General features: G+C 36.0%; 1 protein-coding gene across 1 annotated transcript; it reads left to right on the top strand.

Annotated features, from left to right (window-relative positions):
- The first annotated feature begins 413 nt into the window (after nt 1–413).
- On the top strand, nt 414–11,446 carry LOC121632986 (5-hydroxytryptamine receptor 3A-like). Its single transcript, XM_041974830.1, has 10 exons — nt 414–453; nt 1,039–1,196; nt 1,275–1,319; nt 1,423–1,532; nt 2,523–2,692; nt 3,904–4,064; nt 6,709–6,919; nt 7,006–7,176; nt 10,738–10,817; nt 11,190–11,446. Exons 1-10 carry the CDS (start codon nt 414–416, stop codon nt 11,406–11,408), a joined length of 1,365 nt encoding a protein of 454 aa, XP_041830764.1. The 3' UTR covers nt 11,409–11,446.
- The last annotated feature ends 963 nt before the right edge of the window (nt 11,447–12,409 follow it).

The following is a 12,409-nucleotide window of genomic DNA, read 5'->3' as shown; positions in this document are numbered from 1 at the left end:
TTTTTACTACAAGTGTCCTCTGTGTGCACTGGTTACACAAGACACATTTACAGGACTAAATAAGCAATGTTTCTCTTACCAACAGCAGCAAGTCATACAATCACATCATCTCTGAATCCAAAACGATAAATGTCCTCCACCTGCCTTTTATTTAATTAATCATTTTTTTATTCTCCTCTAAAAACTATTATGCTTGATTGCACCTTTCATGAAAATCAAAGCAAAGCCTGATATATACACCAAATATTGTACACCCTCTATTAGCCAAATATATCATCAGTCATAGATGACAGCATGGGAGGGATTTCTTATTTCAGTCGGCTAGTGAGCTCATTCATCATGCCCAGCCCTCCTCAACTGAGTTTCAGGGATAGCCGCTCATAGAGCTGCAACACACACTCACAGCTACAGAAATGATGTGTGCTGTTGTTCTCCTCCTGGTCATCTTAACAGGTAAGTTAGATTTCTATTTCTTTGTTTTGCTTTTTTATATGTTAGATTAGTAAAGTGTTCCATCTTTTTTTCTTGTATCTAACTCAATAATTTTTGAGGATTTGTTACTTCTTACGTTTTCAATGTAGTAAAAAATATCCAAGTTTGTGTACCTTTCAAGCTACCAAATTTTTGATGGGAATATTTTATAGGTCACTGCTTTTTCAGAAAACTGATAATCATAAAGGAATTATATGGTTTTAAAGTGGCTTAAAATCCAGAAGTTTTCTTATCTTTTCATTTAATGCAACAATGAGCACTAAAATGTTCTCAAAGTATAGACTTTAAATGTTTCATAAATCATTGCATTCTGTTTTAATTTACATTATACACACAGCACCCCAGTGTTTTTGGAAATTGGGTTATAGTTAGTTGAGCATAATTAAATAAAGCCTATACAAAATTATATTTGATGACATATTATGTACAACATTTCTCCAAACAAATATATTTAAACAGTATGAACTTATTAAAAAGCAGAAAGGCTGTAAAACCAAACAAAAAAAATTACTTTGGCATGACCGAAGATTTGGCTTTTACCTATAGATGGGGTGTGCTGTAAAGTGTGCAGTTACCAGGATGTTTTGGATTATCTGAACCTGACTGCGGATAACAGTGTGTTTAAACTGACTCGGCCTGTTCTGGACCACACACATACCACGGTGGTAAAGTTGGATATCATCCTTTATGCTATCCTGTCTGTGGTAGGTACTGCATCACTGTGCAGGTGTATGATTTATCAGATAAATGAATGAAAGTGGTTTGACTGTGTTAATTCCTAGGTTGAGAAAACTCAAACCTTTGTTCCTTTTATCTGGGCCTCAGCGGTGAGTTCAGTGAATCAATATTAATAACTTTTCTTTTTTATAAATGTATATGCAAGAATATATGGTATATATTTTTTCTTTTATTCCCTTTCATTTACTGCAGCAGTGGAAAGATGAACGGATCTCGTGGGACCCGGCTCAGTTTTGTGGAATCAATATGGTTTCAATTCCTAAAGACCTGATCTGGAAACCGGACCTCTTCATCTATGAGATGTAAGCTAGCAGCACATGTGGAGAAAAAAAAACAAAAAAAAAAAAAACAAAATTACAAATAGACACTTTGGAAAAGGTTCACTTTTTATGGGGATTGTTTTGGGCCAAATGGTATTTTGTCTGAGCAGGTAAGTTGGTTTGTTATCTTTGGACTGAACCCTATTTTACAGGCTTTATGCTGTGCTAAGCTAGCGTTGTGTAAAAACCTTACTAGTGAACTTTTTGCAATTTAGTGGCCTCTAATGAAGGTTAATTTAACATCTGTCGGTCTGTTTCTTCCTCTGAGATTTCTCCAACCAGTTAAAGTCAGTTTGATGATGATTCTTTGCTTATCTCTTGCTTCTACTTTCTCTTTGCCTCACTTCTTCTGAAAACTTTTTTTTTTTTTTTTTTTGCTGAATCAGTCATTCTACATGTGTAAAATGGCCATTGGGTTGATATCCAGTTGCTGGTCTGTATCATGGTGCCGTAAAGCAAAATGCAGCTGCAATGTGATGCTTTGGACTGGAACACAAAGAGGTGCTGCAGGGCAATGATGCGTTTGTTCCATCAAAATGGTTTAGAAGCAGGAAGTTTTAAAGTTGGAAACTTGTTTAGTGTTGCTTTAATTTCCCCCCAAAAATGTAGATTTTATATTTTATGTCTTCACTGATGACAGGCAAACTGATAAAGTTTATCCACAATAAAATAGACCTTTAGAAATGATCTAGACTAGATGGAAAAACTAAAGCAAATAAATTCAGAGTTTTAGCATTAAGTGCTTGATTTTCACTGAAAGTACATCCAGCTATGCTTGTTTAGAGGACCAGTGAGTTTATTGTGTGCTTTGATAATAAAGCATGAATCAGTTTTTGAATTATATTGAACAAACATCATTTAGCACCTATGACAGCAAGAATGCTGGTTTACCTCTTGATTAATGTGAAATTGCAGTCTGTTTAAATCCCTTACAAACACATTATTAAAACAGATGTGTGTGTATTGTCTCAGGATAAATAAGGACGACTCACCTAAGAATCCATACATGTTCATATCTTATGATGGGACAGTCTTTTGTGATGAGGACATGAAAGTGGTCAGCACCTGCGAGATGGACATCCACAAGTTCCCCTTTGACACACAGGAGTGCACAATATCCATCGGTTCTGCAATACACTGTGGTGAGGGCAAAATGTGTGAATTTCTACGGAGACCCCTAACAGACATAGGCAGATTTTTCACTTTTGCATTACTTTACAATATTTTTGTGTTCCCTCACAATGAAAGGGATTCTCTGACAGACACTGATTACATTGTTAATTGTGTAAAAAAAAAAAACACAGCATAATAAATAAAATTGTTTTCTACTGGCCAAAACATGATCACTGCCACTAGTTTTCTATAGGTGCATTTCCATTACACCTAGAATTTTGCAAAACCTAAATATCCCAATAAAAAAACAGTAATGGAAACGCCTACAGTTCGAAAAGCCTCTTAAATATCACAAAAAAATTTTTACTCTCTCATGAGGTGGTTTTTCAGACGTGTCGATAATAAAGTATAATGTGAAAATCTAATGAAAACACTTTTTTTGCATTTACACATTCTCAGATGTGATGTAGACCACTTCAGTTCAAGTAAAGATGGCATGGTATCAGTAATGCAGGAGGACACAGAAATCTTTTTACAAATAATTAAAGAAAAAAATATAACTGCCATCTTTGATATCAAACAACAGCGAAATGCAAGTTTTAAAAAGAATTAGAAATCTCCTTCCTCTCATGTGGAATCTTGCAAGAGAAGATTACACAAGAATAACGGCTAATGCGCAAAACACTATTCATTGGAAACACCTGCAAATCACAAATGTACTTTGAGAAATATCACTTTTGTTTGCGAAATACTATAATGGAAACGCAGCTAATAATATGCCAAAAAAAAAAAAAAAAAAAACTCCATCTCAAAAAGGTTAATTTATTCTTCTTTCTAAAATACTGTTTATCAAGACTTATATCCGCACTCTTCCTCAGAAGCGTCATCTGACTGCTGTGTCATTTATTAGCTGTTATTCTGATGTATGGCCAACATGATGGTTCTGATAGATCCAACAGATTGGCCTGGCCGCCCAATAATCTCTGGAGGAGAGTGTCGCAGGTGTGTGAGAGCAAAAAAGCTTCCTCTTCCCTGTTGATAGTGTCCTTGGCCCATTTTTTTTTTTTTTTTTTTTTTTTGCAAGGGAATGCAAAACTTATTATTTATTTAATGTAAAACTTCTTGCTCAATGTAAAAAATCTCCCTGAGTCCCCTAGGGATCTCCATACATTTCAGTCATTGTGAATGCTATGTTTTAATAGCCCCTTGCCCTTTAAATTTCTCTCTTCTGTCACCACAGTGGAGGAAATTCGGCTCTTTCCTTTCTCGAACTCCTCTCGGGCCACACAGTTTTCTCGAGAGGTGATGAAGACGCAGGGAGAGTGGGAGTTCCTGCAAATCTCCGTCAACAACTTCAATGTCAGCTTTGAAGACAAAACATGGGAACAACTCAGATACACTGTACGGCGCACCAGGAAAGACAAACATGACTTAAAAATCTAATTAAAACAAAATTGTTTGCAGGAAGATAACAAATGCAAAGCATCAGGGTCCTACGAATGGTTTATATTTGTTTTGTTTTAACAAAACATCATTGAGTAATGTAATGTAAACTATACCCACACACCTAACTAATGTAAATTCAATAAATATTTTTTGCCCTAGCCCTTTAAATAATGTTAAAAAAAAGTAAAATAGCTTGATATGCATGTTTAAAACTGTTAGCAAATTGCAGCTAGACCAGTGTGTAAGCAGAGAATTAAATATAATTCACACTATTCACATTGAATAATGAACAATGAACAGAAAAATGTAATTTCCACTAATGTTGCTTGGAGTGGGTTTTGTACAGTGGCCAGAAAGTGCAAAACAATAGTGAAAACTCATTTATATCCCCTGCAACACTTTTACATTGCTATGATGCACATTTACGTCATAGAAACTTTGTTTACATGCACAAAACAAAAATATAATGCTTTTACCAAGGAAAAAATAACTTTACATTTCAGAAAAAGAAACTCTACGAAAAGTGAAACACTTTTACAATCCTAGATGCAAACTCACATGTGCAACTGCAAAACACTTTCACAAAGTTCTGAATACATTCCTGAAATGCATTTACCAACGACATGCAACTTTGCATTGATGCAAAACTATGGGATAAACTTTGTGCCACTGGGGAGCGAATCTGAATTCTTTATATTTGAATATTGAATCTTTGTTTTTAGAATGTGTATATTGGTAATGTTGAAACTTTTGTATTTGAAAAAAATTCTTTACCTAATTCATTTTCATAGTTCAGTTTCAGTTCTCGCCATTCAAATTCAGATCTGAAATACAAATTCAGATCTAAAATTCAAATAAAAAACAAAAATTCAATATCAAATATGGTAATTTAGATTCAGTTTTTTAAAGCAATTATTCAAACAGGCATATTCAGATTCAAATTGAACGATTCATATTCAAATATAAAGAATTCAGATTCGCTCCCCAGTGGCACAAAGTTTATCCCATACAAAACACTTTTACAAGTTCTGGAAACACAATTACAAGACAGCTTTTTATAGACAGTTAAAATCAGCAAATTACAAACTTAAACAAAGGACCAGTATCTTCCTTTCTCAGATTTAAACAAATGTTTGTTCATGAAAATTAAAAACCAAATAAAACTGTCCTGTGAATAAGTAGCAACGTAGTGACAAGAAGCTAAAAGATAGCAAAACACATCAGACTGTTTTATGACACTTAAAGATATATCTGCAGACCTTCATCCTTTGTCCTATCCCCTCTTCCTCTTTCCTTCTATGACTTTTTAAGCTAATCGTCTGACTGATTCTTGAATTTTTAATGTCTATTTGTATTTATTTGTTACTAGACTTACGAATAAAAAACATGACCATCAACCAACACTGTCAACTCAGAGCTTAGACAATGTTAAGTTGTGAGGGTGATCCACTCCACTAAAATGACCTGGGAATGAGAGCAATTTATTTATTTATTTTTTTCTCTCTCTTTATGCACTTGCACCCTCACCCAGATGTGCCCTGGGTGCTTACTCACTTCACCCATAGTAAAACCCACCTGTGTCCACTGAATTATTTAGGTATTATACAACAACTAGTGACAGACCATAAACTAGGTTGCATCAAGGAAAAATGGAGAGACTTGTTTTCAGTAGAGAAATTCCATTGCATTTTCAAAACAGAAACAAATTTGCTTTGCTTGCATGGCACAGTGAAAAGCATAAATTACTATTTTAGACACCAGACAGCGACTACATGCTTGTAGCCACTACCAAGTTGTTTTGGCTCTTTTATTGCATCAAACTATTGTGATTAAAGGCTGCTTATAGTTTAGGAATATGGTATAGATTAGGAGTTTTAAATATGACAGGGCAGAGAAAAATGTATGCAAGGGGTAAGAAATGATAGAGCATGAGAGTTGGGTTGGAAGTGTCTTCCTTTAAAGGGGTTTAAAATGTGTTAAAACTACCAGCTTTGTTTTCTAAAAGAATCTAAGGTGAATATATCTTGAATTCAAGTCAATTCAAACTTATCATTTTGACCCTTAAATCCAAGCAATACTATTAAGCCAAAAAAGTATTTACTGTACTTCTTCTTAGATAATAAGCCTTTTCTGTCATGGTGACTGGGATGTGAGGACCAAATTGCAGAACGATGAGGAAGAAAGCAGACAGGTGCAGAATCAAGGTATAATGATAAACACTTGCACGGACAAAACTGGAAACATGACGGATACACTGACAAGGATGAAACATGACAATGAACTGGCAAACTGAAAAGGAAACCAAATGGTATATATACACACAGATGGATTAATAAACAGGTGAAGTGAATGAGCAAATCAAAACCAGGCGACCTAATGAACAGGAAATAAAACAGAAAGTAACACACAAGGGGAAGGAACTAAAAATTAAAACAGGAACCGGACCTCAAAATACCAAGACTGAAATGAATCCCAACCCCAAATTCACAGACAATGACATTTTCTTTTTATTTGATTACTCATTTTGTCACTTCACCATCATCATCATTTCTGTTGTCATAAAACTGATCCAGTGTGACCTCTGAACCTGTTTTCCCAGATCTCCATAAAGAGGAGACCCCTCCTCCATGTCATCAATTTCCTGTTGCCTATCTTGTTCTTCCTAAGTCTGGATCTTGCCTCCTTCTTCATCGCTGACAGTCGAGGGGAGAAGCTGGGTTTCAAAGTCACTGTGCTGTTGGCCATCTCTGTTCTTCTGCTCATCCTGAATGACATCCTGCCCTCCATGTCCAACAAGACTCCACTCATAGGTACACACTGAGCTAAAAAGATTTATTTTTCTGAAAATACAAAAACAAAATGTACAACAATGTTATTGCCTGCTCCCTCCTCTCAGCAACATACTGCATAGTGATCTTTGCTTTGATGCTGCTCAGTCTTTTGGAGACTATCTTGGTTATGCATCTGATGGAAAAGAACTCCCAATATCAGTTCAGCTTGTGGGACAACCATGGGGACAACCATGGGGACAAACATGAAGAAGTTAATACTGAGAACTTTAACACAGGTGAGTCACATTACAACAATACATTTTAAGCAAATGTCCTTTGATTGTGGATTTTGATTTAATGGTTTAATATTCAATTAAACCTCAACCACACAGTCTTGATGAAGCAGGTCAACCCTGCTTGTGACTATTAAACTCTTTAAATTTTTATTTAGGAATATTTTAAAGTCTCTCTAACATGCACTGTCTTTCATCTCTTACAACACATATCACAAGTAAAAGCAACCAAGGACAATGAGGCTGAGGACTTCTGCTTTGAATCTGCAGAGTCACATCCTCAATCTCAAATGAAGGTTTTCCAACAAAGTAGTTCCAGAGCTGGTTTGCTTGAAGCAATTCTAAGTTGGTTCAAGCAAAGAACTGGCGTGGTTGTCCACAACCAGAGAACCACCACAAAGGTCTGTCTTTATGTCCCTTTAAACTTCTCCAGAAAACACGGTTGACTCTCTCTCCAGTGTATTAGTGTAATAGACCACAGTGCAGGGAAATTGTGTATCTTCACACAAAAAAGAACACATTGCAGCATTTATCTTATTTTTCCTGCAACCTGATGTTTTATTATCACCAGTCTAATTTCAAAACAGTGTTTTAAACAACATTTGGTGTTTGTGCGTGGTCTCTGTAGCACCAACAGGCATTTCCACATGTTAACTCAATTCAACTCAACTCAACTCAACTCAACTCAACTCAACTCAACTCAACTCAACTCAACTCAATAAAATGCAAAGTAAAAACAGAAACAATAGTAGTAAAACAATAAAACACTAAAAACAATAAAGCAATAAAAACAAGTGTCTCATGCTGGAACGAAGGCCAGGTCATAAAAATGGGTCTTCAGGCAGGTTTTAAAATTTGACAGTGATGGGGCTTCTCTAACCTGTAGTGGCAAGAAGTTTCATAGTTTAGAAGCAGCGACTGCAAAGGCTCTATCACTTCTGAGTTTCCGCCTAGACCTCAGTACCTTCAAAAGAAGCTGATCAGCTGATCTGAGGCACGGGGCTGGCGAATATGGAAAAAGCAGCTCAGAGAGGTACAGCTGGGTCAGACTATATAAGGATTTAAAAACAAATAAAAGAATCTTAAAATGAGTTCTAAAAATGCCCAGGCAGCCAGTGAAGCAATGCTAAAATAGTACTCCAACTAGAAGATGAGCAGCAGCATTTTGGATGAGTTTTGGAGAGATGACTGGCTGACTCCAAGATAAAGTGTGTTGCAGTAATCCAGCCAGGAAGTGATGAAGGATGAATTACTGTCTCAAAGTGTGAATAAGTTAAAAATGATTTTGCCTTAGTGAGTTAAAAAACCTAGATTTTACCACAGATTTAATTTGGTGATCTTGTTTAAAATCACTGCCCGATTTAAAACCTATCTTAGTGACAGTTGATTTTAAAAAGTTAGACAAGGGGCCCAGATTAACTGGTGAGGGGCCACTGAAGCCATTTGGCCCCAAACACTGTAGCCTCCATTATTATTTTTTTTTTTTTTTCATTAAAATTCAGGAAACTCAGGACATTCGAACCCTTGATGTCATGGAGGCATGACACAAGAGGCATAAGAGAAACGTATCTTTTTTTTAGCGGTATATATATCTGGCTATCATTGGCATACAAATGGAAAGATATGTCATGCTTTCTCAGGGTGGACCCTAAAGGAAGCAGATATAACAAAAACAGGAGGGGCCCCAAAACTGAGCCCTGTGGAACCTCGCGGGACACAAGAGCTGTAACAGACTCAAAGCCAGCTATACTGACACACATGTCCGCCAAATAAAACCTGAACCAGTCTTATAGAGTAACTTGGATCCCTACCAAGTTCTGGAGCCTTGACAACAGGATCCTGTGGTCCACTACGTCAAATATGGCTTTTAAGTTAAGAAGAACCAGGAACACATAATCTCCAGCATCAGTGGCCAGGAGAATATCATTAACAATAAAGCGGATTCCATGCTATGCAGGTAAGACTTCAATGATGTGGTGGTCCAAGAATGACCATAACTGTAAGTATACCACTTTCTCAGTACAGAGCAGTCAAGGCCAGGCTTTTTGAGCAGGGGTTGTACAACTATGTGTTTAAAAGAAAAGGGGACAACACCAGTCGCCAGACCGCTGTTAATAATGGCAAGGACCATCTGAGCCACAGTCGGAAACCTGTATTTATGTACCATGAATTCAAACAGGATTTCTACAAGCTGTTTTGAGCAAGATACCATATATAAATGCCAGCTGTTGCTTTTAAACTCCCACCCTGTTAATAAACTTGGCTCAAAACACTTTAAAAATTTAACAGTAAAAGTGAATGTGAACACAGCTCTTTATGACATACAACGTTCACAGATGTCCGGTACAAAACATTAAACAGGCAGAAAAAGAGAGGAACACTAAGCTTTCAATACATATCTATGTTGCAGCACCATTTTGTTTTTGTCTTGAACTAAACAGATTAAAATTTACCACAATGAATTTTTAAACATGCTGGTTTTGACATTAAACTGGTCTGGTTAGTCTCCATAACCCCGCCCCCAACCCATAACAGATGATTGTTATGCTGCACCCACATGCCGCTTGGCTGCTTAAAATATCAAGATGACAAATGTTTGGAGCTTAGATTTTATATCTAGTTGCATAAATACCTTAACATAAGTTTAATTCTCCTGACATTTTTTTTTTTTTTTTTTTTTGTTAATTTTTGCTCTGGCCCCAACTACAAATTGATTTCAGCTTATTACCAATTAGTTTGTGCTGGAGAAAAAAGAAAGTAGGTTCTGGCTCTGAACTGGAATCAGTTTGGAGAAAATAAACCCCCTGAAAATGTAAAATCAGACAAAAGAGGAACTAAAAGGCAGGGTGTAGAAGCAAGTTCATGTATGTTCTCCTGTTTGCCTAAATGGTGAAAATATCATACTATATTAATGACAAATAGCTCTCTGCTGTGGCAGGTGTATAGCTCTGGTCATTGGTACTCCACTGTGCCAGTGCCTCCAGTGATGGTAACAATGAAGGCAAGGTGAGTGAAGTGTCTTGTCCAAAGACACCTAAACTGATTGACTGGGATGACATAGGATTTGAACTGACAGTCTTCCAGTTACTAGACCAGCTGCTCAGTGCTCTATTGCCCGAGCCACTTTCACCCAATAGGCTCACACATTCATACATACTGAGTGGCAGCATTAGGTTTTCCCCATAGCAGATAACAACCCATCTTTATTTCTAGCTGCACAATGGCAGAGCTCTTGTATATGGCTGACTGGGGTTGAGCAATGTTGCATTCACCTAAGACAGATAGCTCTCTCTTTCACTCTTAAATTTGACCTGAAACAATTTAACCTATCATAAAGACTGACACTTTTCAGTCAGTTATCTTTGAGACTCTGCAAGTCATAAAATATGCAATATTAAGGTCATAACTTTTTTTTTTTTCCACAGCAAAACTTGATTTATATATTTTCAGTCAAACAGATGAGTTGTTGGGAATCAGGAACTTTCATATTTTTTAACAGCAGCATTTCTGTGAATTATATTTTGTGCATATTTTATTGTTTTGAGTCACTTTGTGTATTTTCAGAGGATGAAAAACAAATATGTTGCTCCTGCATCTGCAAAGCCAGCAAGAAGCAGCATGAGCTCCTGCCTGTTGTTGAAGAGGTACAGTGTTATCTGATTATTAGCATGCAGCACCTGCATTATTAATTTGGAAAATTTTTAACACTTCACAAAAGCCATAACGTGGCACAGTTTACATATGAGTTTTCCTGCCTTTTAAATATAAGGTATATTTGTGGATTTAGAAGGAGAATAGTAAATAAAATTGGACATCTCCATGTGCTGTTATAGGGATCCCATCAAGGTTATCTGAATATAAATCTTTCAAATATTTATTTGTATTTAGACTTTCATTGTCACAATATTGTGACTTTGTTCAAGTAATAGTTCAAGTCAGCCATTTTCACATCACCTGGATAGCAACCCATTTGAGGGAGAATAAAGCCACACTGTGTTAACCCTGGCTGTGCACAGGTGAACAACAGCTGTCAGCTGGGAGAGTCTCATGTGCTGCTGTTGATCCTGGATGAGCTGAAGAAGCTGCTGAAAATGGTGAAACTACACTTCATCTGCAGAGAGGAGGGAGTGAAGTCTGTGCACTGGGCCAAAAGAATCAACAGAGTTTTCTTTATTTTTTATAGCATCACTGTTTTGCTCTTTTTATCTCTCATCTTCATTGAATGGAATTCGTAAAAATGTAAAATAATTACTTGTATTTTTTGTGTGCTTAATTTGCTCCTAAAGTTTGCAGCCCTGTTGTTTTTCTTGGCAAGGTCAACATGTGGTGTAAAAAGTTGAGTGTACATGTGCTGTGTTTCACTTATAAAAAAAAACAATGCATGTTGTTTTGTGAACCTACATAATCTTTTTTAGTCCTTGAGACTTTTCAATGTCTAAACATAAAAATTTGACTTTCTATAGGCAAGTTGTTGAAAGACCTATGTACATGTATCACTTTATGATGATTATTGTGTTTAAAATATGTAATTTTGTTTTCTTTTTGCTTATTTTTGTTTTGTCTAAATGGTGCTATAATTATTTATAGGAATATTTTACATGATATGTAAATTTATATTTGATATACAGAGATGTATATGTTTAAGCTTAAGCTTACACCGCACTGATGCTTTGTTTTCCAGTTTTTCTTTCACTTTAATTTCTTGTTTTTTATTTATTATAAATAATATTCATTTTAGAAAAAAATTTTTTACTAAATAGTTTCATCATCTATTTAATAGATGATGTAACTATTTTGATAAACAGTCAAACAGATGCACTCTACCCAAATCTGTTCAGACTAATTATTTGCAAAGGACTGACTGTAAAAAAACAAAATAAATAAATAAAAAAAATTTCACTCCAGCAACCAACATTAATGTGTGTATATTTATATGCATTTTGGAAACACATACATAACCAAAACTAATTGAGCTTACTGATGTCTGTATTGCGGCAGGAAGAAGAGCGGTTGTTTCCCAATCTGAAAGTCGGTAGATCGATTCCAGGCTTTCCCTCACTAAGTGTCCTGGGGCAAGACCCTAACCCCATGGTGCCTCATGAATGTTATGAATGTTATGGTATGAATGTTTGTAATAGAGCAAACACACTCATTATATAATAGTAGAACACTGTGTGGATGTGGTGCAAAGTGCTTTAAGTGGTCAGCATGACCAGAAAAGTGCTATAGTACAGTC

The sequence above is a fragment of the Melanotaenia boesemani genome, chromosome 21 (genome assembly GCF_017639745.1).
Source record: "Melanotaenia boesemani isolate fMelBoe1 chromosome 21, fMelBoe1.pri, whole genome shotgun sequence".
In the NCBI taxonomy this organism is placed as follows: domain Eukaryota; kingdom Metazoa; phylum Chordata; class Actinopteri; order Atheriniformes; family Melanotaeniidae; genus Melanotaenia; species Melanotaenia boesemani.
This window is presented reverse-complemented; position numbering and strand designations above follow the sequence as displayed.